General features: G+C 41.8%; 2 protein-coding genes across 4 annotated transcripts; one reads left to right on the top strand and one right to left on the bottom strand.

Moving 5' to 3' along the window:
- Positions 1-226: 226 nt before the first annotated feature.
- LOC125277592 (polyglutamylase complex subunit TTLL1) lies at positions 227-9518 on the bottom strand. 3 transcript variants are annotated; one of them, XM_048206078.1, is made up of 10 exons: positions 9389-9518; positions 8784-8925; positions 8473-8681; positions 3064-3244; positions 2856-2993; positions 2683-2791; positions 1068-1211; positions 887-973; positions 637-800; positions 227-553 (listed from the first exon to the last, which is right to left on the bottom strand). In XM_048206078.1, exons 2-10 carry the CDS (start codon positions 8894-8896, stop codon positions 430-432), a joined length of 1269 nt encoding a protein of 422 aa, XP_048062035.1. In that variant the 5' UTR covers positions 8897-8925; positions 9389-9518; the 3' UTR covers positions 227-429. The 3 variants fall into 3 exon arrangements, with proteins under 3 accessions (XP_048062035.1, XP_048062036.1, XP_048062037.1); XM_048206079.1 differs by having other exon boundaries at positions 9385-9494; XM_048206080.1 differs by having other exon boundaries at positions 412-553; positions 633-800.
- Positions 9519-10052: 534 nt separating this feature from the next.
- Positions 10053-22525, top strand: LOC125277591 (gastrula zinc finger protein XlCGF8.2DB-like). The gene is made up of 4 exons (XM_048206077.1): positions 10053-10222; positions 12691-12775; positions 13348-13487; positions 20460-22525. The coding sequence occupies exons 3-4, from the start codon at positions 13403-13405 to the stop codon at positions 21386-21388; spliced, it is 1014 nt and encodes a 337-aa protein (XP_048062034.1). The 5' UTR covers positions 10053-10222; positions 12691-12775; positions 13348-13402; the 3' UTR covers positions 21389-22525.
- The last annotated feature ends 1493 nt before the right edge of the window (positions 22526-24018 follow it).

Here is a 24018-nt window from a genome sequence, read left to right as displayed (position 1 = left end):
TGATTGTAAATACAGTAAAATTGTGATATTCACTATATTTATATATTATACACTATATTTAATATATATTTACATTGAACTGTTTATTATGTGAATATATAGTAAAGTGTAATTTATTCCTGTGATCATTTTCAGCATCATTACTCCAGTCTTCAGTGTCACATGATCCTTCAGAAATCATTCTGATATTTGATGCTCAAGAAACAATTATGATTATAATCAGTCATATTTTTGTGGAAACTGTGATAGATTTTATTTCCAGGAGTCTTTGATGAACAGAAGCACAAAAGAACAGCATTAATTTGAAACCAAAATCTTCAGTATCATTATAAATGTCTGTACTGTCACTTTAATTAAATAATGATAAATAAATAAAAGCATTAATTTCTTTCAGAGCACAGCTCCAGTGAAGGCCTCACGTGGACAGCGTCACTTCCAGGTGGCGGGGAACGGTGGGCGCACGCTGCCGGACCTGCTGCCCTTTGACCCCAGCGACGGCCCCGAGCGGCTCCTGAGGTCGGCGCTCTCGCTCAGAGCCTGCTCCTCGTCGTATCTGTGAGACGGAGAGACAGAGACTGATATAGAGGAGCCGCTCACGGGACGAGACGTCATGCGGAGGCGTCTGCACTCACTCACAGCACTTGATAGTGTCCCAGAGCCTCTTTGGGCAGGCTGCGGTTCCAGCGGCAGTCGGGGATCTCTCCGTTGGGCGTGACGATGTTCAGCGTGTCGTTGATCAGGTTGTACTTCAGGATGCGGTCGTTGGCCGTGCTGGAGGTGAGCGACGGAGACGCGTTCACCTGAGAGAGACACACACGGTCACTCACTGAAATAATGAGCCATAATAACATATAAGACTTTTCAAACCCCAGAGATGACATGTGACCTCGATCAGCCACGGCTTGAGCCTGTCGTCGATGATGATGTCATAGCCGTAACACTCGAAGCAGTGCTTGTCGTTGTTCATGACGGGCTGCAGATGGGAAGAGGAACACATTATTGTGATTGTGAGCTTCATCAGAACAATCCAGATGTGTGACAGTCGCTCCCTCGTGATCTGGACTTACAGCCACGGCTTTGAGCGAATGCACCATGATCCAGTGGATCTGGTCAAACAGGTGGTTGGTGACGTCCCGTCCTCGAGTGCTCTCCAGATAGAGCCGCAGGTTACTGACCGTCCACTTCCCGCCGTGAACGTGATTGTAGTCGTCCTGCGCTCAGATATATGGGAATTAACGGGAATATATGCACACCCCCTGCATGCACTGTGCATTCCCCCAGTAATATTGTGAAACAGAACTACAGTTTAAAATAATGGTTTCGATTTTGATATACATAAAAATATCATTTATTTCTGTGATCAAAGCTGAAATTTTAGCATCATTACTGCAGTCTTCAGTGTCACATGATCCTTCAGAAATCATTCTGATATGATGATTTGATGCTCAATTATCAATGTTGGAAACAGCTGTGCTGCTTAATATTTTTATAACCTGTGATACTATTTTCAGGATTCATTGATGAATAAAAATTTAAAGAACAGCATTTATTTAAAATATAAATCTTTTCTAACATTATACACTACTGTTCAAAATTTTGGGGTCAGTAATTTTTTTCTTTCTTTTTTTTAAAAAAAAAATTAATACTTTTATTCAGCAAGGATGTGTGAAATTGATAAAAAAGAAGTGTTAGTAAAGATTTATGATGTTAGAAAAGATTTATATTTTGAATAAATTCTGTTCTTTTTAACTTTTTATTAATCAGTGAATCCTGAAAATAGTATCACAGGTTCCAAAAAAATATTAATCAGCACAACTGTTTCCAACATTGATAATAACTGAGTATCAAATCAGCATATCAGAATGATTTCTGAAGGATCATGTGACACTGAAATAAATAACACATAACAATTGATGCAATAAAAATATATTTATTTTACATATTTACTAAATTAGAATTAATTGAATGCAAAAAATAAATAACTGTTATTTCATGTTATGACCAAACAAAATGTTTATAACTGTTTTTATATAATAATACATTTTATATAAATATTATAAATTTATAAAAATGTACCAAAACTTCCCATTAATTCCCATAAATTCTCATAAATTCCTGTTAAGTTTCCAAATTGGAATATTTCCAAAATTCCCCAGGTTAAGCTCCCGTGGAAAGTTTCCGCCCCTTTGCAACCCTAGTCAGGAAATATCGCTCTATATCAGCAGGTATCAATAGTCTATATTCGTCAATCAAAAAGGTAAAGCTGTTTTGACTTCTCTGCTCGCTTTCATTACTTTCACAATTATTCCCGCGCTCTGATTTGTTCGCCAAGATGAACAGCCAATCACAGAGATCTCTCTCACTGACAGACACCGTCACCAAAGTGCTACTTTGAATCTTTTGTTTTGATCAGTGACTCGGATCGCGTGTCTAACTGCCAAACTGAAACTGAAAAGATTTGAAGTAAATCTTGGGATTTAAGAATCGATATCGGTTCGTAAAAATGAGAATCCATTAAAATCGACGAGAACACTTTTTGTGCGCCAAAACAACAAAATAAGGACTTTATTTCACAGTATGTAGTGATGAGCGATTTCAAACTTCATGAAGCTTGACGAATCTTTTGTTTGAATCAGTGGTTGTGCAGCGCTCAGACTCTAGCTGTGGGTGTGAGTGACTCACGCCGTGTTTCTGGATGGCCACGTTGGTGAGGTGCACGAACATGTTGTCCAGCTCACTGGTGCTGGGCGTGTATTTGACCGTGCAGAAGCGGCAGAAGCCCAGTTTGTACCTGAAACACAGAGCGGTCAGTGCGGTCGGAGCGATGCGGTGGCGTGCGGCGGTCACATACTCACATGTAGCACTTGAGCGGCCTGTAGCTGGTCACCAGCACATACAGACGCAGGTCGAACTTCTTCCCGCCGATCAGAAGAGGGTTGTCGATGTACAGAGAGATGACGTACGCCTCCTTCCCGCTGTTCGCTGACACAAACCTGTCAAACGCCAGCAGTTCAGACTGAAACCCAGCTATTTAATGTGTTTGGCTGAAGATGAGCGTCTTACGTGGATGTGCGGCTGTCGCGGGACCACTTCTTGATCTGAGAGAGCTTGTTGATGAGGAAGATGCCTTTTCCCTGCGCCTTCCCGCACGGCTTCATGATCCACGTGCTGGACGGGCTCTTCCTGAACTCCTCCACGAACAGGTTGTAGTCGGCCGGCAGCATGAACGTCACGGGCACGAAATCTACGGTCAGAGTCATGGTGTGTTCACACCAGACACGAATGAAGCGTTAAAGGTACACTCCACTTTTTTTGAAAATAGGCTCATTTTCCAACTCCCCTAGAGTTAAACAGTTGAGTTTTACAGTTTTCAAATCCATCCAGCCGATCTCTGGGTCTGGCAGTACCACTTTTAGCATAGCTTAGCATAGTTCGTTGAATCTGATTAGACCGTTAGCATCTGCGTGATATCATTGCTCTGCTGCACTCATGGTACGGCAGCAAAGTTCCTTGATTATTACGCCGGAATGAGAGTATAGTTCCTAGCCATATCAGCCTAGAAAATCGCAACATTTCATTTTCTGCCAGTCTTAGTACATGATGTAACTTCAGAAGAGTCGAGTTTTAAATAGAAAAATATTGAAACTCTTTGGACATTTTTGAGTGAGATCCAAACAGTCTAATCAGATTTAATGAACTATGCTAAGCTATGCTAAAAGTGGTACCGCCAGACCCGGAGATCGGCTGAATGGATTCGAAAACAGTAAAACTCAACTGTTTAACTCTAGGGGAGTTGGAAAATGAGCCTATTTTCAAAAAAAGTGGAGTGTTCCTTTTAAACACAAGTGATTTACATGTAAAGTCAGTGCAAAGACACGAATAGACATGCTGCGGCGCAAATTGAGCGTTTCGGGCGTTTGACAAAAAGAGCTTGCTCTAGTAGTGATGTGATTTCGACGTAGCGAGCGGAGGCAGAAATCCGAAACAACAATGGAGGACAAAATCATCCCTGTACTTTTCATACTTTTATAGAAGCAGGAATAAAAAGGATCTTGCTTGGAAGAAAGTGAGTGAGGAGGTCGGACAATCTGGTAAGTTGTAAATAAAGGTCTTTACTCAATTTGAGCTATTAGGGCTGTCAATGTTAATGTGTTAACGCATGCGATTAATTCAAAATCCTTAACGCGTTAAAATAATTTAACATTAGGGAAGCATGTGAAATTGCATCATAATGTAATTTACTTCATGCAGTTAGATGATCTTAAAGTACATGCTGATTATGTCAGAGATGGCAGAGAGAATTATTCATTCCAGTGTCTGTTTCGCTTTAAAACACAAACTCTGTGATTGTATCTGAAGAGCGCGAGTCCTCCCGCATCACACTGTTCCTGTCTGAACAGAACATGGAAACATCCACTGCTGTAAGGCCAGATGATATGAAAACTGTTTCTCGGCTGGATAAAGCAAACCAGTGTCTTGCTAGTAAAGTTTTGATGGATGAGGATTGCAATCAAAGTCAAGACGATTGCGGTGACGAACAGGAGTCGTACATTAAGCACACGTGAATCCGTTATATTGACGCACAAACAAATCATGTATGAGGGCTCTCTCTCGACGCACTGATCGCACACTGTATTTATGCACAGACACATTTCAGTACATTCACACACAAAGAACATGGACAAAACAGTCACTCGTTGTACAGAAATGTTCAATGCCGTGCCGAAAGCTCTATGACAGTCATTTACGCTGTCATCACCCGGTGTTGAAAGCGCACGGGCACAGGTAAGACATGAACATCTCACGTTGCTATCTGTGTTGAAATTAAACTCATTTAAACCTTGCCCATTTAAACATTCATCCGTGAGACGCGAAAGAGAGCTTGCGTGCTCTGTGAGGAGATGTGTGTGCGCTCATCCGAAGCGCGTTCATGGAGAGCCGCGTCACAGCGCGCAAATACTGTCGCACAAATTCTCTATCAAGTCTTGCACCTAAACTGACAAATTCACACAAAATGATGTCAACATGCCCATCTTAGCGAGTATCCTAACAAACATAGTAGGTTATGTCTTAAGAGAGAAACGAGACAGCGCATGTGTGTCAGTATCAGTGTACTGGATCTGTGAATTATGTCTTAAAGGGACAGCAGCCTAATATTCCTGCTTTGTGTGTTTAAAGTTAATTAAAAGATAAAAGACGAAGAAATCACTCTTGACTGAACTCTTGTAACTTAATGTTTCATCTTTATTTAATTATTCAAATTAGTTTATATGCAGTTATTTTATATTTGATTACTTTGTTCAGTTTCTGAAAAATATTGTTAGATAGTTGAAAAACCTGTAAAGCATTACCGCAGTAAAGATAGGCTATAAATACGCAGTGCGCTGTCATATGCATGCAAATAATACCGAATATCGTTCTCCGTGATTTGTGAATTAAGGTGACGCTGTCATTTGGGCCGAAATCAGGGTTTTTTTTTTCATAGCGACTCTTAATTTTATAATGGCTATAGCTCCAAATGTTGGACATTTAGAGGAATGAAACCGCTGTCATCTTCACCAGCTCCTTGGTCCCAGCCATTCCTCCAGCCTGCCTTTCCTGATTTTCTCTTCTCAACATTACTTTATTTATATCATGTAAACAGCATTAAGACCCTCCAAGCTCCCAGCAAACCACTTTTCCAGTCATTCGTTCCCCATAGGAGCAGCAACCACAGCTGCTCAATAAGGCCTTTTCCAGCTTTTCTAACCCTAACACTTGGTCACTGGTCATAAGAAGCTTTTAAGAACTATATCAAACTGTTTCCAAATTAAAGAAGCCTAACGAATGCTTATCAGCTAGGTTTAATAAAATAAAATGGGAATGATCTCATTGCCAGTGCAGCGATGTCGCCTCGGCTCCCGCAGGAGCTCAATTCTTCTGACCCTTCTCTCCACTGCCGCAGCAGTGATGTCGCCTCGGCTCCCACAGGAGCCCAGCTCTGCCTAAACTCGCCCTCATCCAATGTTGCAAGACATCTCCCGGTCTTCAAACTAACCCTCTAAACAGATGATTCAAACCACCCAGTCAAATCAGTCCAACTTCAATCTGACACCATGAGTACTGAGCTCCCATAAGAACCTCAGATACAGTATACATTTTCTATTCTCGTTCAACTATGGCTGGGCTTACCCGTCCGATCGCTGCGAGTATTGAACTCCCGTCGGACACCATGAGAGCCTCCCAATCCAAAATAACTAACGCTAACCTCACTGCCAGCGGGGGCTTACCCGTCTGATCGCAGCGAGTATTGAACTCCCGTCGGACGCCGCTAGAACCCTCCCAATCTAAAATAACTAAACATTCACCCCATGCCAACAGTGGCTTACCCGTCCGATCGCAGTGAGTATTGAACTCCCGTCGGACGCCGCAAGAGCCCAAATCTAAAATTACTAAACGTCCACCCACCGTCAGCAGGGGTTTACCCGTCCGATCGCAGTGAGTATTGAACTCCCGTTGGACACCTTAAGGGGCCCCTCAGCTGAAGCTACCCTTCCAGTCGCCGCGAGTATTGAACTCCCGTCGGATACCATTCCTTCTCGATGTTCTGGCCGGTGGGGTTTTACCCATCCGATCGCTGTGAGTATTGAACTCCCGTCGGATGCTGCAGGCGCCCCCAGCCAAAACATTTAAACCTTATCTTAGTTTTCCGGTCGAAGAGGTTTATATTCATCGGTTCGCTGTGAGTATTGAACTCCCGTCAGATAGAACCCTCCTGATCCCGCAGACGGCTTTCTCCTTGCAAACATCAGCCTTATTTTTATATTTTTTGGGGGGTTACAGTTATAGTTCCTGGCTGCTGTCCGTAGCTAACTTTCGCATTTTTGGGGGGGGAGGGGGTACTCTGTGTTCGGGCCAATTACCGAGCTCGGAGCCCTCTCCCCGGACAGCACGGCAAATACGTTTACCAATTAATTTACCTGACTTATTTGTAAGTGTGAACTCGTGAACTGATGGTTTACTTTGCTGGATATAGGCGATGATGGCAAAATGGACGTGTTAAAAACAAGATAAATGGTGTATACTTTTTTTAATTAACTTTTTAATTATATAATTTAACAATAAGTGTGCGATTAAAAAAATTCATCTATTGACAGCCCTAATATATATATTTATGAAGAGTTTGGTTCCAAAACGCGATAAACACCTTTTTTTTTTTTTATTGAGTTTCCGCCAAAATCAGTATTGTATCTGGTCGGTATTGAAAAGTCATTTATTAATTTTGCGCAAAATGCGATGTCCGTCGTTTTATTCTGTCATGTTTTCTCTTTCTTTCCAAAACTCGACAAACGCCAGTCTCCCTTCTCTGCAGAACATGATATATCCGCTCAACCAATCACAGCGCACCATGCCACGCACTGTAAACAGTAATGGCGGCGCTCTGAATACACCCGGCATCCTAGTTTTCCTTACTTTATCAACAAAAACAGAAAAATTAATAATTTTGAAGGCATTGATGAACCTGCGGTGGTTTCTGCAGTGGGGAAGAAACGCAAGTCATGGAAATGTAATGATTTACGTGAGGAGATTAAGAAGATTAGGCACTCGGTCAAGCCGTTGCTTGTTCCACGACAGCATCAAACTTCTGTCACGCTCCCCAAAACTGAATCATGGACAGTTTTTAAAAGCCGTTTTAATACCAATGTACTCGGCAAATGTGTTTATTTTAACCGTGCAGTGGAGCCAGATACTCTTTAATCGCTAATGACAAATAATTCATTTATAACATTAACAAGATGACCCGTTGAATTAATTTTGGGAGCGACGACTGAATGTATTTTTAGTCAAATGCCTGTATATAAGATAAATATTGGCAAAGTTCAGAGGCTGTCATATATGTGAATCAACTTACTTTGTTGTGTATTTTCAATATGAAAAATAACTTTAATATTGATGGATTAATTGTATTTTGAAAAAAAAAAACATGTCATGGATTTATTGCATTTTGGGAAAAAAATAATCAGTTTTTATAATAAACCTTACAAAATCAAAATGTAGATTTGAATTTTTTATGTTTTTATAACCAAAAGATGCTCTGTGAAAGTTAGAAACAGAAAATAGTGGTTTTCATCTTGCCACTTTCTTGGTAAAGAAAACACATTTTTACTGAAATAATCAAAATGGAGTTGTTGGGTTTTGGAACCAAACTCTTCATATTGAGACTACAAGCTAGCTAAAGCCAGCAAATTGAGCTTATTCGCCGTATTTTACAACTACTTTCCCGCTGACGGAAGTTGTGTATATTCAGGAGAACCCCTCTCATGACGCGAATCCACGTCTGTTGTGAAGTGAATTTCACGTGTGAATAAACTCAAAATGTTCAAGCTTCGAACTACGCACGAATAGTCGTGATTTATTCACACAAATCACGTCTGGTGTGAACGCCCTGTCAGAGAGTGAGCGACGGCACACGCGAGCAGCCGCTGGTTTTACCCAGGTAGAGGTGTTTCCCGCTCTCATCCTTCTCGGCTAAGGGACTGGCCTCCTTCTCCAGGTCTTTGCGGTAGCGCTTGATGTTCTTGATCATCAGGTCCTTCCTGGTCAGCTCGTAGTGGTTGGGGAAGTGGTTGACCATCTGGTCGTCGGTCAGCCGGTAGCCGGTGTCCACGCTGAACACGCTCCGGATGGTCTGGACGCTCATCCTGCGGACGACATGAAGCGATCTGATCAAATCAGTGTTTCAGGATCTAGTTCAGCTGTGTTTCAGTATCAGTGTGAACGGATCAAATGAATCGAGCTCTTGCCAGTAGAAGTTCCAGTCGTCGCTGTCCGTCACCTGGATCCATCCTCTCTTCTCAAAGTTATTGATCAGCACCGACTTCTCGATGTCCGTCACCCACTTCACCTTCCCAGCCATCACACACACACACACACACACACACACTCCTGAGAAACACACACACTTCCGTCTCAGAGACGCCGAACCACGACAACATTCATGAAACAGGAGCAGCAGGTCCATCACTGTGGATTATTGATTGTGTTCTACAGATTTCACAATTGTTTCATGGACATAATGTTACTTTTGCTCTAAAATGTACTAGTAAATGTTAAAATAACACAAACTGAGGTTAATAAATGCTGGAGAAGTGTTGTTAGTTCATGTTAACTAATGAAACATTATTGTAAAGTAATATTACACACACACGTTATTATTTCTATCATTGCACACTGTTTGTCATTAACACAAGCTCACACACACAGAATCATGTGTCAGACTGTGATGATCCAGCAGATGCTGATGTGATTTCTGTAGATGATCTGAACTACAGGCGCTGCTCGAGTGTTTCATTATAAACTGACAGACTACAGATCATGTGATCCATAAAACACGGCGGATTGGACTCACGATCAGTGTCAATCCGCGCAGCGATCAGTTCCTGCTGAATGAGCTTCTGTTCAGAAGATGAGCATCACAACAGCAGCAATGGATCTTCACCTCCGCCTGCACAACGTCATTTCCGCAACGACGCGCACATCATCAGCTCATGTTACAGATTACTGACTAACATTTGCACATGTGAAGAAAACATGAACATCACTCGTTATAAGTGTATTTACTGATATTTATGCGTTTACTCATCGCTGAAAGGAAATACAGTGTTTCTGAAAATACATTCACATGAAATGAAAGAACAAATACATTGCAACATAGAGTCATTATTAATCAAAAAAGGGAAAATATAATCAATCTAATCAAATAAACATTAATAATAAAATTAAAATACAAATAAAATATTAATAATAATAGTAGTAATAAATGATAATCAAACATTAAAAAAGCTCATGGTGAATCTAGAACATAAACACAATAAGACTTTTATTTACAATTCACAAATTCACACTTACAAATAAGTCAGGTAAATTAATTGGCAAAGGTATTTGGCGTGCTGTCCGGGGAGAGGGCTCCGAGATCGGTGATTGGCCGAACACAAAGTACCCCCCAAAGAATGCAAAATGTTAGCTACGGACAGCAGCCAGGAACTGTAACTGTAACCCCCCAAAATATAGAAATAAGGGTAATGTTTGCAAGGAGAAAGCTGTCTGCCGGATCAGGAGGGTTTTTTCCGACGGGAGTTCAATGCTCACATCGAACCGATGAATATAAACCTCTTCGACCGGCAAAGAGAAAGTTTAGATGTTTTGGCTGGGGGCGCCTGCAGCATCCAACGGGATCGGATGGGTAAGGAAGCCCGTTTCCGCCACAGTAAAGTAAAAAAAAAAAATTATTCTTTAAGTCATAATATTGAGAAAATTTCTCATAATTATGACTTAATATCTCATGAAAGAGCATGAAGCATGATATCACAAGGGAGCATGAAATTTGTTCGCAAACTTTCCATCAATTGGTTTATTTGATGTATCCCTTCACCATTACACTGACTCAGTTAAGTAAACACTGTTTGATAGCATCTGCTTTTCTCTGCCTGAGTCATGCAATAAATCTCACATATGCAACCAGTTAAAGGCACAATATGTAGGATTAAATCAAAAGCACAGAGTAGCTTTATAACAACTTTCAACACTCAAATGTATCTATTATGATAAACAGTGCTGCGTTACCCCACATACGTTAGACCAAAAAAAGCAGAAGCGGTGACTGTGGCATAATAAAAGTTCAGCTGTGTCGCGCTCGTCTCTCATTAGCAATCGCTCCAGCAGTCTCGTTCAGCTCCAGCATCACTCGCCCTGCTCTGCTTCATACTACAGTAACGTTAATAATCTCATCCATGAGCATGATTTCTGCCTGAGTCACATCACGATTCTTTTCCACTGGCTGTAGACGTGAAGACAACACATCCCATGATTCCACAAAATCAAGGATAAGCGACTGAATAAGTGACCTCTGATTGCGAATATTTACATACTGTGGCTTTAACAGATCAAATATTTACATATCCCTGTGATCGCCCAGATGAAGGTTAGTTTTAAAGTAACCCACAGTTTAATGTTTAACAGTTTGTATTCTAATTTAGTTACTTGGTGTTTGGTAATCAAAGGGCCTACTTTGCATCAGCAACACTGACTCAATGATAAACAAGTCATTCATGAGAAGACAACTGATGGTACCTGTATTCATAGCAACTAGTTTCTAACTAATTAATCATTTGATTGTTAATCATAGATATAGGGGGCTGCTGCTCGGTTGCTCGGAACATTATGTAAATTAGTAAACTATTTAGCCTAGGCTACTAAAATAAACACCAAAACATCTGTTCTGAACTCAACAATCTGGGCAAACCACTTAGTAAGCACCAATCAGAGGCCGCATATTTATGATGTGATCATGTAGACTTCCTACAAAGTATTTTACAGTATTTTAAAAATACAAAAATACAAAACACTAAAGTATTTTGATAAAAAATACAAGGCCATTTTCATCAACCCTATCAAATACAAATTACAAAATACTATTTTGTATTTGAAATACGTATTTGAAATACATGTATCATACATGTCATGTAATCATCCCTGACTACAGCGTTTTGGTATTTTGTTCCCAAAGCGATCCTATTGGAAGCAGCATGGAGTTCCTCGAAAGGGAACGTCTCAGGTTGCGTATGTGACCATAGTTCCCTGAGAAAGGGAACGAGATGCTGCGTCGCATTGGCATACTCCCTGCATCCCTGTGATCGATTTGCTTCGGCAATTTAAGCTGAAGCCAGACTTGCCGGATGTGTATTTATCCTTTCCTGGTCTTGACGTCACCCGCCAGTGACGTTCACTCGCGCCATTGGACTAGTTGACATATGTGCATCAGACGCATTCACACTGAGGAATGCGTTCCTTTTCTCAGGGAACTATGGTTACATATGTAACCTGAGACGTTTTTGATAATTTTATGAATTAAAGATCAAAAGGATAAACAATGCAGATTTAAAACCAGTAAAACCTGTTGACATCTGTATTAACAACCTTCTGTCAGCTTGAGAGTTTCACTGAGGAAGCCAGGAAACAGCAGAGGCAGGAGACGATAATAATAAAAGAGCAGGGTTTATTGGATAATCTTAGTAACATATATTTCAATGTTCAGACTTAGTCAGGCTTCGTCCATAGATGTTACACCACTCAATGCTCACTCTTCGTCTGCTCAAACTTCATTGACTAGTACTTCCAACAAGTGTTAATATACTGAGGGAAAAATAATCTTCACAACACAATTAATGATTAAAAGGATAAACGTTCAAATGAATGTATAAATGAATAAACTGTATAAATCAAATAACTATAAATGACAAATAATTATAAATGATTATAAAATTAAACTACAAATATAAAAATTAAGAAAAAACAAATGTTGAAGATCCTTTTGATCCTTCATCACAAATTTAATTCATTTAGTTCAATTCATTTCAGTTTATTTTTAAATATTTTTCAAATATTGACTTTAAATGTTTAAGTATTTAGTTATTTTAAATATTTTATGATATGAGACTAAGAACCTTGACTTTCGACTAAGAACATCACACAAATGCTCTGTAGTTGGTGTTATAATTGCGAACTCTTCAGACTTGCTCACATTTAGATATAAGCCAGAAGCATTTAAAAAAATCTCAGTGGTATTGATAGATTTGGAAATCAGTGATTTATCCTTGAAACCAACCCTTTATCTAATCATTGAATCTGTTTTTTTGTATGTTTTTTTTTTAGAGTGTGAACAGGACTTTTATTTTGGTGTGGCGTCGTGATGTCATAAGGCTGCGCTGCGCTGCTGCTTCTGTGATTCTGCTGAAAGGTTTGTGTTTTTAATCATTGAAAGTGTTTAAACCAATACAACCCATTCATACAGTTTTATAGAAAACTGTGGAATGAGTTAATGATTAATGAATTTAACATTTTAATGAACACAGTTTTTATCAGTGAAATGCATAAAAAAACAACAACAGTTTTAGTGAGTAAACATGAGTAGGAGTAAACAGAGAAGGTGTGTCTCATTTCGCTCCCTATATAGTGAAGCAGTTAATCATAAACATTGTTTGTTCATTGGCTAGTAATGATAGAGAAAGAACAAACATCTTTAATAGTGACTTTAAAAACAATTGCAAATGTTTTAATAGGAGCGCATTATTAGTTATTAATACTATTAATCATCATACAATATTAAAATACTGTATAATTTGCATTCTTTTATTAATTTGTAGTGCTAGTTTTTGTCTATACTAATAATCAGCTCATTTAAGTCCATTAACTCTGACTCCCTTAGCAGTGTGCTGAGTACTGAACTAGGGAGCTGATTTTGACGCACCCTCAGATTTAGTTTGCATTTATTTTTCTTTCTGTTAATTATTCTTATCTTAATCATGGCAGAGTGTCCAAACACACATAACTCCTGGTGAAGATCTCGTGACACACTATTATAAAGATGGAGTTTATTAAAGAGGAGAGTGAAGACATGAAGATTGAAGAAACATTCAGAGACAAACATGAAGATACTGAGCAACAAACAGGTTGGTTCTGTTCTCAAAGTCTTCCTTCACCATTCTGTGTCATGCTTCTCTGTTATTTGTCTCGTGACAAAATGAATGACATCACAAACAACATAAAAGAAATGGCCAAAACAAAACAACTATTTTGTGTAACATGAAACCCAATATCAGTAGTCAAACTCTTCACAAACGCTGTTCTGCAGAACTGAACACAGTTGAGAGGACAGTGTTTTTTTGTAATGTGTTCTGATGAATGGCAGGTTTGAGATCTGTCAGTAATGAACCAGTTCTCCTGGGTCAGACTGTGGGTTATAGTCCTGCACGGGACTGTTTTCTTAATCCTGCTCGGGCTGAATTTCTAACCGTTTCCCGTTCATGCAGTGTGTGTGTTTCAGTAAGCAGTGGCTCCTGGCTGTGAATTTAGGCAGGAAAGATTCTGGCTCTTAGCGCTAGTTTGTGATAAACATTTTGTAATCTTTATATTATACACACGACAGATGCATAGAATGCCGACTTAGAAATGTTTGAGTCGACTGAGGCGTGACATGCATTTTTACAAGTTTTCGTAAAAAATAAATTTCCCTATAGAGAAAATTAAATACTATGAAATTTTTTTATTATTATTTGATTAATATTTGATTTAGTCTAGTTCAGTGGTTCCCAACCATTTTTAGGCCAAGGCCCACTTTCTCTCCAAATCAGCACTGCGATTTTTATTTATTTATTTTTTATTTACGAAAACATTTGCATTCAACTATTATTACTTTTTAACCCCATTATTTTAAAGAAGAAAATGAAGATAGATTTAAACCCTCACTGTTCTTTTTTCAAACATACTTTGCAGACATTCTTACCAACTTAAAACTACTTTGCTCAGTTATAGGGTAACTTAAATAAGCACAAGTCAACCTGCCATACCAAACAAGACCACAGGAGTTGCCAGAGAACTGCATTTAGATACTATACGGATTCACTCGAAATTAATAAACCAAAATTCAAATGAAAAATAAAAACTTTATAAATGCGTGGGAACTCAGCGATCTGAAGGCGGGTCGATGTCATCAGTGAACAGTTGCTCTGTCAGAACAAGCAATCGCGTCTGATGTCCGTGTGTACAAACACCACTGATCCTCACACATTTCTCCAGAACACACTTGTTCGGCGAGCATCCGTTATAAAACACTCACGTTAGTACATTAATTTTGAATTTACTGAACTGTGTTCATGCAGAAATACGATGTTGTAGCGATCAGTGAGTCGAGAGTGCATGTGCGGTTTGTTTGCTCATCAATAATAATGGACTCGCGCACGCATAATGCATGACTGCCGTATGTCAAACTGTCTTTACCTTCAGTACAATCGCCATCCATCAAAACCTTTTAGCGACACTGGTTTTCTTTTTCCAACTGAGAGAGTTTAGTTTGCGTTCTGAGTCATCATTCAGTCAGTTTTTCACAGCAGCACAATAAAAAAACGGCCTGGAGTGATCCGAAACAATTGCAGAATACATACGAGAGAGAGGTGGTGCTTTGTTTTAAATGTATTTTTTAATTTATTTAATTTATCTATTCTAATGTAATGTATTAATAATAAAATTAATTAATAAAATAAAATTAATTAATTAACTCTGGGCCTCGGGGCTCTCGGCGGTGATGATCTCGCTCTGGGCCTTGAGGCTCTCGGCGGTGATGCTCTCGCTCTGGGCCTCGGGGCTCTCTGCGGTGATGATCTCACTCTGGGCCTTGAGGCTCTCGGCGGTGATGATCTCACTCTGGGCCTCGGGGCTCTCTGCGGTGATGATCTCGCTCTGGGCCTCGGGGTTCTCTGCGGTGATGATCTCACTCTGGGCCTTGAGGCTCTCGGCGGTGATGCTCTCGCTCTGGGCCTCGGGGCTCTCGGCGGTGATCTCACTCTGGGCCTTGAGGCTCTCGGCGGTGATGCTCTCGCTCTGGGCCTCAGGGCTCTCTGCGGTGATGATCTCGCTCTGGGCCTCGGGGCTCTCGGCGGTGATGATCTCACTCTGGGCCTCGGGGCTCTCTGTGGTGATGATCTCACTCTGGGCCTCGGGGCTCTCGCCGGTGATGCTCTGGGCCTCGGGGCTCTCTGTGGTGATGATCTCACTCTGGGCCTCGGGGCTCTCTGTGGTGATGATCTCACTCTGGGCCTTGAGGCTCTCGGCGGTGATGCTCTCGCTCTGGGCCTCGGGGCTCTCGGCGGTGATGATCTCACTCTGGGCCTCAGGGCTCTCTGCGGTGATGATCTCGCTCTGGGCCTCGGGGCTCTCGGCGGTGATGATCTCACTCTGGGCCTCGAGGCTCTCTGCGGTGATGATCTCATCGGTGATGATCACTCTGGGCCTCGGGGCTCTCGCCGGTGATGCTCTCGCTCTGGGCCTCGAGGCTCTCAGCGGTGATGATCTCTCACTGGGCCTCGGGGCTCTCGGCGGTGATGATCTCGCTCTGGGCCTCGGGGCTCTCGGCGGTGATGCTCTCGCTCTGGGCCTCGGGGCTCTCGCCGGTGATGATCTCGCTCTGGGCCTCGGGGCTCTCGGCGGTGATGATCTCGCTCTGGGCCTCGGGGCTCTCGCCGGTGATGATCTCGCTCTGGGCCTCGGGGCTCTCGGCGGTGATGCTCTCGCTCTGGGCCTCGGGGCTCTCTGCGGTGATGATCTCACTCTGGGCCTCGGGGCTCTCGCCGGTGATGCTCTCGCTCTGGGCCTCGAGGCTCTCGCCGGTGATGCTCTCGCTCTGGGCCTCGGGGCTCTCTGTGGTGATGATCTCACTCTGGGCCTCGAGGCTCTCTGCGGTGATGATCTCACTCTGGGCCTCGGGGCTCTTGGCGGTGATGATCTCACTCTGGGCCTCGGGGCTCTCGCCGGTGATGCTCTCGCTCTGGGCCTCGGGGCTCTCGGCGGTGATGCTCTCACTCTGGGCCTCGGGCTCTCTGCGGTGATGATCTCGCTCTGGGCCTCGGGGCTCTCGCCGGTGATGATCTCGCTCTGGGCCTCGGGGCTCTCTGCGGTGATGATCTCGCTCTGGGCCTCGGGGCTCTCGCCGGTGATGATCTCACTCTGGGCCTCGGGGCTCTCTGTGGTGATGATCTCACTCTGGGCCTCGAGGCTCTCTGCGGTGATGATCTCACTCTGGGCCTCGGGGCTCTTGGCGGTGATGCTCTCGCTCTGGGCCTCGGGGCTCTCTGTGGTGATGATCTCACTCTGGGCCTCGAGGCTCTCTGCGGTGATGATCTCACTCTGGGCCTCGGGGCTCTCTGCGGTGATGCTCTCGCTCTGGGCCTCGGGGCTCTCTGTGGTGATGATCTCACTCTGGGCCTCGAGGCTCTCTGCGGTGATGATCTCACTCTGGGCCTCGGGGCTCTTGGCGGTGATGATCTCACTCTGGGCCTCGGGGCTCTCTGCAGTGATGATCTCACTCTGGGCCTTGAGGCTCTCGTTTGTGATGCTCTCGCTCTGGGCCTCGGGGCTCTCGCCTGTGATGCTCTCGCTCTGGGCCTCGGGGCTCTCGCCGGTGATGCTCTCGCTCTGGGCCTCGGGGCTCTCGGCGGTGATGCTCTCACTCTGGGCCTCGGGGCTCTCTGCGGTGATGATCTCGCTCTGGGCCTCGGGGCTCTCGCCGGTGATGATCTCGCTCTGGGCCTCAGGGCTCTCTGCGGTGATGATCTCGCTCTGGGCCTCGGGGCTCTCGGCGGTGATGATCTCACTCTGGGCCTCGAGGCTCTCTGCGGTGATGATCTCACTCTGGGCCTCGGGGCTCTCTGCGGTGATGATCTCACTCTGGGCCTCGGGGCTCTCGGCGGTGATGATCTCACTCTGGGCCTCGGGGCTCTCGCCGGTGATGCTCTCGCTCTGGGCCTCGAGGCTCTCGCCGGTGATGATCTCGCTCTGGGCCTCGGGGCTCTCGCCGGTGATGCTCTCGCTCTGGGCCTCGGGGCTCTCTGCGGTGATGATCTCGCTCTGGGCCTCGGGGCTCTCGCCGGTGATGATCTCGCTCTGGGCCTCGGGGCTCTCGCCGGTGATGCTCTCGCTCTGGGCCTCGGGGCTCTCTGCGGTGATGATCTCACTCTGGGCCTCGGGGCTCTCTGCGGTGATGATCTCGCTCTGGGCCTCGGGGCTCTCGCCGGTGATGCTCTCGCTCTGGGCCTCGAGGCTCTCTGCGGTGATGATCTCACTCTGGGCCTCGGGGCTCTCGGCGGTGATGATCTCACTCTGGGCCTCGGGGCTCTCTGCAGTGATGATCTCACTCTGGGCCTTGAGGCTCTCTGCGGTGATGCTCTCGCTCTGGGCCTCGGGGCTCTCTGCGGTGATGATCTCGCTCTGGGCCTCGGGGCTCTCTGCAGTGATGATCTCTCACTGGGCCTCGGGGCTCTCGGCGGTGATGCTCTCGCTCTGGGCCTCGGGGCTCTCTGCGGTGATGATCTCGCTCTGGGCCTCGGGGCTCTCGCCGGTGATGATCTCGCTCTGGGCCTCGGGGCTCTCGGCGGTGATGCTCTCGCTCTGGGCCTCGGGGCTCTCGGCGGTGATGATCTCGCTCTGGGCCTCGAGGCTCTCGGCGGTGATGATCTCTCACTGGGCCTCGGGGCTCTCGCCGGTGATGATCTCGCTCTGGGCCTCGGGGCTCTCGGCGGTGATGATCTCGCTCTGGGCCTCGAGGCTCTCGCCGGTGATGTTCTCGCTCCCAGGCTTCTCACTGCTGTGTACTCAGCACACTCAGACTTTTCTGTAAACCTCCTTCCCCCCAAACCAATTAAGGGACAATCATAGTTTGAGAGGACAAGGAATAGATTCAGACACATTATAATCCTCTGCCTCTCTAGCTGTGAACATTGTCATTATATTGACTAATTTTTTGTTTGTCAAAGTTCAGGGAGATACTTCTGAAGGCATGAGTTTGAAGAGATCATCTTTCAATCCAATATGAAAACTGCTTTTTAGTTTCATCCCAGGGTACATAATCAGTTCAAATAAGGAAAGTCTGTAACATTGTCCTCATTTAGCCTTCATTCTGACGTAAATGTAAGAGCTAATCTACTAGATTTATTAAAATAATGAATTATTCTGTAACGGCGTTCAAAATAAAGGATGAATGAATGAATGAGGCATTTATATAGCGCTTTCCTATGTACTACTGTACACCCAAAGTGCTTTACAGTCATGTCAGGGGTCTCTCCTCCTCCACCACCAGTGTGCAGAATCCACTTGGATGATGCGACGGCAGCCACAGTACAACAGCGCCAGTGCGCTCACCACACACCAGCTGTAGGTGGAGAGGAGAGAGAGTGAAAGAGCCAATTCAATGCATGGGGATAATTAGGAGGCCGTGATTGGTAAGGGCCTATGGAGGGAATTTGGCCAGAACACCGGGGTTACACCCCTACTCTTTACGAGAAGTGCCATGGGATGTTTTAATGACCACAGAGAGTCAGGACCTCGGTTTAATGTCTCATCCGAAGGACGGGACGGATAACAGACCTAGATGTAGTAAGAGATATTTATTAGTTCCAAACGTAATCCATGGCCATGAAATGCATGAAATGACATAGTCCTTTACCGCCACAGCTACATACACCAACAATAATCCACGAAGGACAAAACAAAACACAAAGTTAAATGCCTAACTGAAACAATACCAAATAAGAAATGCCTGGAAACAGCTATAGTGTAATAACAGCAACAAAACCAACAAAAACCAAAAAAACAGAACTACAAAATAACATAAAATCATGAATACCAAATTTCAAAATAAAAGACACAACACAAAACAGACATCTGACAGGAGGCACCTGCGTGATCTCTTTGGGGTTTTTTTTTTTCTCCTGAAAGAATTTAAAATACTATGCCATTTTAAATGAACTAAAGGAATGACTACTAGTTGACTAGATAAATCTTTAATCTGGGGCAGCCCTAGTAGTATTTGGGACTTGTCCTAAATAAATCAAAGAGTTAAGAATATTGGCAAGAGGTTCTGAGATTATAGGTTACACTTTTTTCAGCTGTTTAGTGGGTTTAAGATCTAGTATAAATGTTGTTGGATATAATGTTTTACATGTCTAAATGTTTAATGTCTTTCTGCCATTAAATGATTAGTTCACTTTCAAAATAAAATAACCTGATAATTTACTCACCCCCATGTCATCCAAGATGTCCATGTCCTTCTTTCTTCAGTCGAAAAGAAATTAAGGTTTTTGATGAAAACATTCCAGGATTTTTCTCCATATACTGGACTTCAATGGAGCCCAAATTGTTAAAGGTCAAAATTACAGTTTACAGTGATCCCAGACAAGAAATAAGGGTCTTATCTAGAGAAACCATTGTTCATTTTCTAAAAAATTAAAAATGTTATGTTTTAACCATAAATGCTCATCTTGAACTAGCTCTCCTCTTCTTCTCTATTAGCAGTGTCTACACTGCTGGAATTCTAAGTGTATTACTGCCCTCCACAGGTCAAAGTTTGAACTAAATTTTCATATACAATATGCTAGTGCAAGTATATAACAATTAGTTCAAACTTTGGTGGGCAGTAATACACTTAGCAGTGTCTATACTGCTGGAATTCTAATAGAGAAGAAGAAGAAGAGAACTAGTTCAAGATGAGCATTTATTGTTAAAACATATATATATATATATATATATATATATATATATATATATATATATTTATTTTTTTTTTTTTTTAGAAAATGAGCGATGGTTTCTCTAGATAAGACTCTTATTTCTCATCTGGGATCATGTAGAGCTCTTTGAAGCTGCACTGAAACTGTAATTTTGACCTTCAACCATTTTGGGTCCATTGAAGTCCACTGTATGGAGAAAAATCCTGGAATGTTTTCATCAAAAACCGTAATTTCTTTTCGACTGAAGAAAGAGGACATGGACATCTTGGATGACATGGAGGAGAGTAAATTATCAGGAAATTTTAATTTGAAAGTGAACTAATCCTTTAAACTGGTGCAAACTTTTTTTTATTCTGTTCACCCTAGACCTGATGGTGCTGAAAGAGGAGAATCAAGAACTGAATGAAATGGAAGAGAAAAATCAGGAAAAATGTCATGACTTCATCTCTGGGGAAAAATCTTTTAGTTACTCACAGACTCATATAAAAGAACCGAGAAACCTTGAAGTTCACACTGAAGAAAGCCCTTTCACCTGCCAACAGTGTGGAGAAAGTTTTAGTCAAAAGAAAAGTCTTAATGGCCACATGAGGATTCACACAGGAGAGGGCCCTTTCACCTGCCAACAGTGTGGAAAGCGTTTCAATCGAAATAACAACCTTAAAGTCCACATGAATATCCACACAGGAGAGAAGCCTCACGCCTGCACACTGTGTGGGAAGAGTTTCTCACTAAACAGACATCTTAAGACTCACATGAGAATTCACACCGGAGAGAAGCCTTTTGCCTGTCAACAGTGTGGAAAAAGTTTCAGTCGACAAGACAAACTTAACATCCACTTGAAAATCCACACAGGAGAGAAGCCTCACACCTGCACACTGTGTGGGAAGAGTTTTTCACTTAAAGAAAGTCTTAAGGCTCACATAAGGCTTCACACCGGAGAGAAGCCTTTTGCCTGTCAACAGTGTGGAAAAAGTTTCAGTCGAAAAGACAAACTTAACGTCCACTTGAAAATCCACACAGGAGAGAAGCCTCACACCTGCACACTGTGTGGGAAGAGTTTCACATTAAAAGGATATCTTATGACGCACATGAGAATTCACAGTGGACAGAAGCCATTCATATGCTCTGAGTGTGGAAGGGGGTTTAACCAGAAAAAGGACCTTAATGCCCACATGAGAAATCACACTGGAGTGAAGCCATTTGTTTGTAATCTGTGTGGAAAGAGTTTCGGATATAAAGAAAGCCTTAATCATCACATGAGGAATCACTCATCAGGATTCATGTCATCTGTGTGAAAGGAGATTCACAGACAGGAATCACCTTGAGAATCATGTAAAAATTCACATCGGAGAGAAGCCTTAGATGTGCCATCACTGTGGAAAGAGTTTCAAACACAACAAATCTTGAGAATCACATGAGAACCTGCCCTCAGTGTGGAAAGAGCTTCATAACGAAAGGAAACCTTAATATTTACATGGGAGTTCACACTGGAGAGAAGCCTTACAAGAGTCTTCAGCCTGAAAAGAGTTTCACATACAGCACAGATCTGAAACAGCATTTGCAAATTCATTCTGGAAAGAAATTCCTAATGAAAAAAATCTGAGCAATTTAAGAAATAATCTGTGCATTCACTTTGGAGAAACCCAGAGTACACTTCTATAATGTACTTAAAGTGCGCTAATTTTGTACTTTATACTAAAAATTCTTGTTTATTACTTCATAAGATAATCTTTAGAACATCTAAGTGTACTCAACTGTGCTATTTTGAGACAGCATAGTATATTAAAAGCACATTTTAGTTTATATTTCTAAACTGTTGATGCTATCTTCTGTCTCTGCTCGAGAGAGATTTACTTGCCGGGTCTCTTTTGCCCTGTTTTTTTTTTTCTCTCTGGTGCAGCTGAAAATAATTCCATGCAATGAAATGAAACAGTTCAGGGAAACAAGAAGGGCTGGGAGGAAAAAAAAAAAAAAAAAATCGATTGATCTAATCATTGCAATTTTTTTGTTTACGATTTTAAAATTGATTTTTTTTTTCATCCCAGATTCAATAATAACTCAAATTATATTGCTTTATTTTAGTCCTTGCTTACAGACGAGGTGGACAGAAGTTACCCACTTTTGTTCCAACAGAAGGCGAAATGTGTCGTTATATGCACGTCATGTGACGTAATATCCCTTTCAAGCGGACGAGAGAAAGCGATGTGTGACTACCCAGCGCTTCCCAAACACTGATTTAATTGTGGCATCCTGCCACAATATCAACATTGATTGTCTATGGTAGCCATCAAACACCTTTTTAAAACAACGTGTTTGTCATTGCATCATTTATTTAAGAGAATGTAGTGCTGTAATGTATGATGCTTCTGAAATGAAACTCATTTATCTGAAAGATGTGATGAATTGTTTTTGTAAATGTCTCATCTCATGTACATTCTGTTTAAGTGTATTATTCATTTTTTTCCCCCATGGTTTAACAAGAAAAATCGCAATACATTGCAATATCAAATTGCAATACTTGTAAAATCGTAATTCTTAAAAATCACAATACATATATCGGCACCCAAGTAGCACTGCAACAACTATTCGATAAAATTGATAGTAATTGATAATGAAAATCATCAGCAACGAATGTCATTATCGATTATTCGCGTCTAAATTTGGTAAAGAAAGAGTGAGCGGTGTGAAAGGTCTTTGCATATTGGAGCAATCTTTAACAACATGCAGTCAAGCCAGTTGCGGTTTGACGCAGCTGGTGTTCTAGATCATTCAATGCAAAACAATTATTAGTTCTGGTTTCTGGTTCATCAAACCGATCAAAAACATCAAATTGCTTTTTTTTTGTCAGAGACAGATGGAGCCGTGTACTAAAACATTTTATTTGTGTATTTAACCTTTTTTAAATGGTCTGCATTAGCTTAACTGAGGCTTATTGTCACATAACATTTCTAAAATTTTATTAGAGCTTTTATTAGAGTCCACTACTTTATTTTCCTAATTTATTTGAGATATAATTCTATTAATAAATTGCAATTATAAAATTATTTCATTTTTGTGTGTCATGTTTGTGATTTTCATTTGTCATGTAGCTTAGAACCACTTGTGATCATGAAATCGAAATGGACTCACGATTTTATGACAGCACTTTTATTTATTCAGATACAGAAGTAACATTTCTGCATTTTATTTTAACTTTCTTTTTGTCAGTCTTCCTTATTTTAACAATGATGAGTTTTCAGTCTTCAGTCCACTGAAGGTGCAGTTTATTTAACCCTCTGGTGTTGTTCGGGGTCTTTTTGACCCCAAATGATTTCTGAAAAAAAAAAAAAAAAAAAAAGTTATCTTTGTCCAAATGGCATGAGACTTTGTACAGTTGTCAACACTTTCTAGATCTACAAACAAACAAAAAAATTGGAATGATATCTGTTTTTATGTTAGTGTGTTAGTGTGAAAAAAAAAAAAACACTTGACCCCAGGCCACAAAATGTAATATATATATATATATATATTATTTGTATTTTTTTTTTTTTTTTACAAAATGTAATTTAACTATGTATATTGATGTTTTTACTCAACATTTATGCAGTTTTTGGATGATTTATGATTCATTTCAAATTTATATCAATAAATTAAAAAAAGAAAAACATTTAAAATAGGTTTTTATACAAAAGCAGCTTTTTATGTAAAATTCACTTTATAAAAGACCCACATTTCTAACTTTCATCAATGGGGATAACATGGATAATTTGACATGGTTAAGTGTAAGATTTTTGCCCATATTTTGGAAAAAGTGGTTTTAAATGTAAAAAATGATCACTTTATCCAGTAGATGCTGCAGAGCTCCACTATTTGCCATAACAGAGCGACATCTTTTCACGTTGGATTCATATCTAAATATTGTGATTATATAATTTAATATATAATT

The sequence above is a fragment of the Megalobrama amblycephala genome, linkage group LG10 (genome assembly GCF_018812025.1).
Source record: "Megalobrama amblycephala isolate DHTTF-2021 linkage group LG10, ASM1881202v1, whole genome shotgun sequence".
Lineage (NCBI taxonomy): Eukaryota > Metazoa > Chordata > Actinopteri > Cypriniformes > Xenocyprididae > Megalobrama > Megalobrama amblycephala.
Note: the sequence above shows the minus strand (reverse complement) of the source record. Positions and strands in the feature narration are given on the sequence as shown.

Coding starts and splice junctions, on each gene's coding strand:
- LOC125277592 (XM_048206078.1), bottom strand. CDS start 8,896: ATGGCTGGGAAGGTGAAGTGGGTGACGGACATCGAGAAGTCGGTGCTG. Junction 1,212..2,682: donor TGGCCATCCAGAAACACGGC/GTGAGTCACTCA, acceptor ATCTGAGCGCAG/GACGACTACAATCACGTTCA. Junction 554..636: donor CTGGGACACTATCAAGTGCT/GTGAGTGAGTGC, acceptor TCCGTCTCACAG/ATACGACGAGGAGCAGGCTC.
- LOC125277591 (XM_048206077.1), top strand. CDS start 13,403: ATGGAGTTTATTAAAGAGGAGAGTGAAGACATGAAGATTGAAGAAACA. Junction 13,488..20,459: donor AGATACTGAGCAACAAACAG/GTTGGTTCTGTT, acceptor TGTTCACCCTAG/ACCTGATGGTGCTGAAAGAG.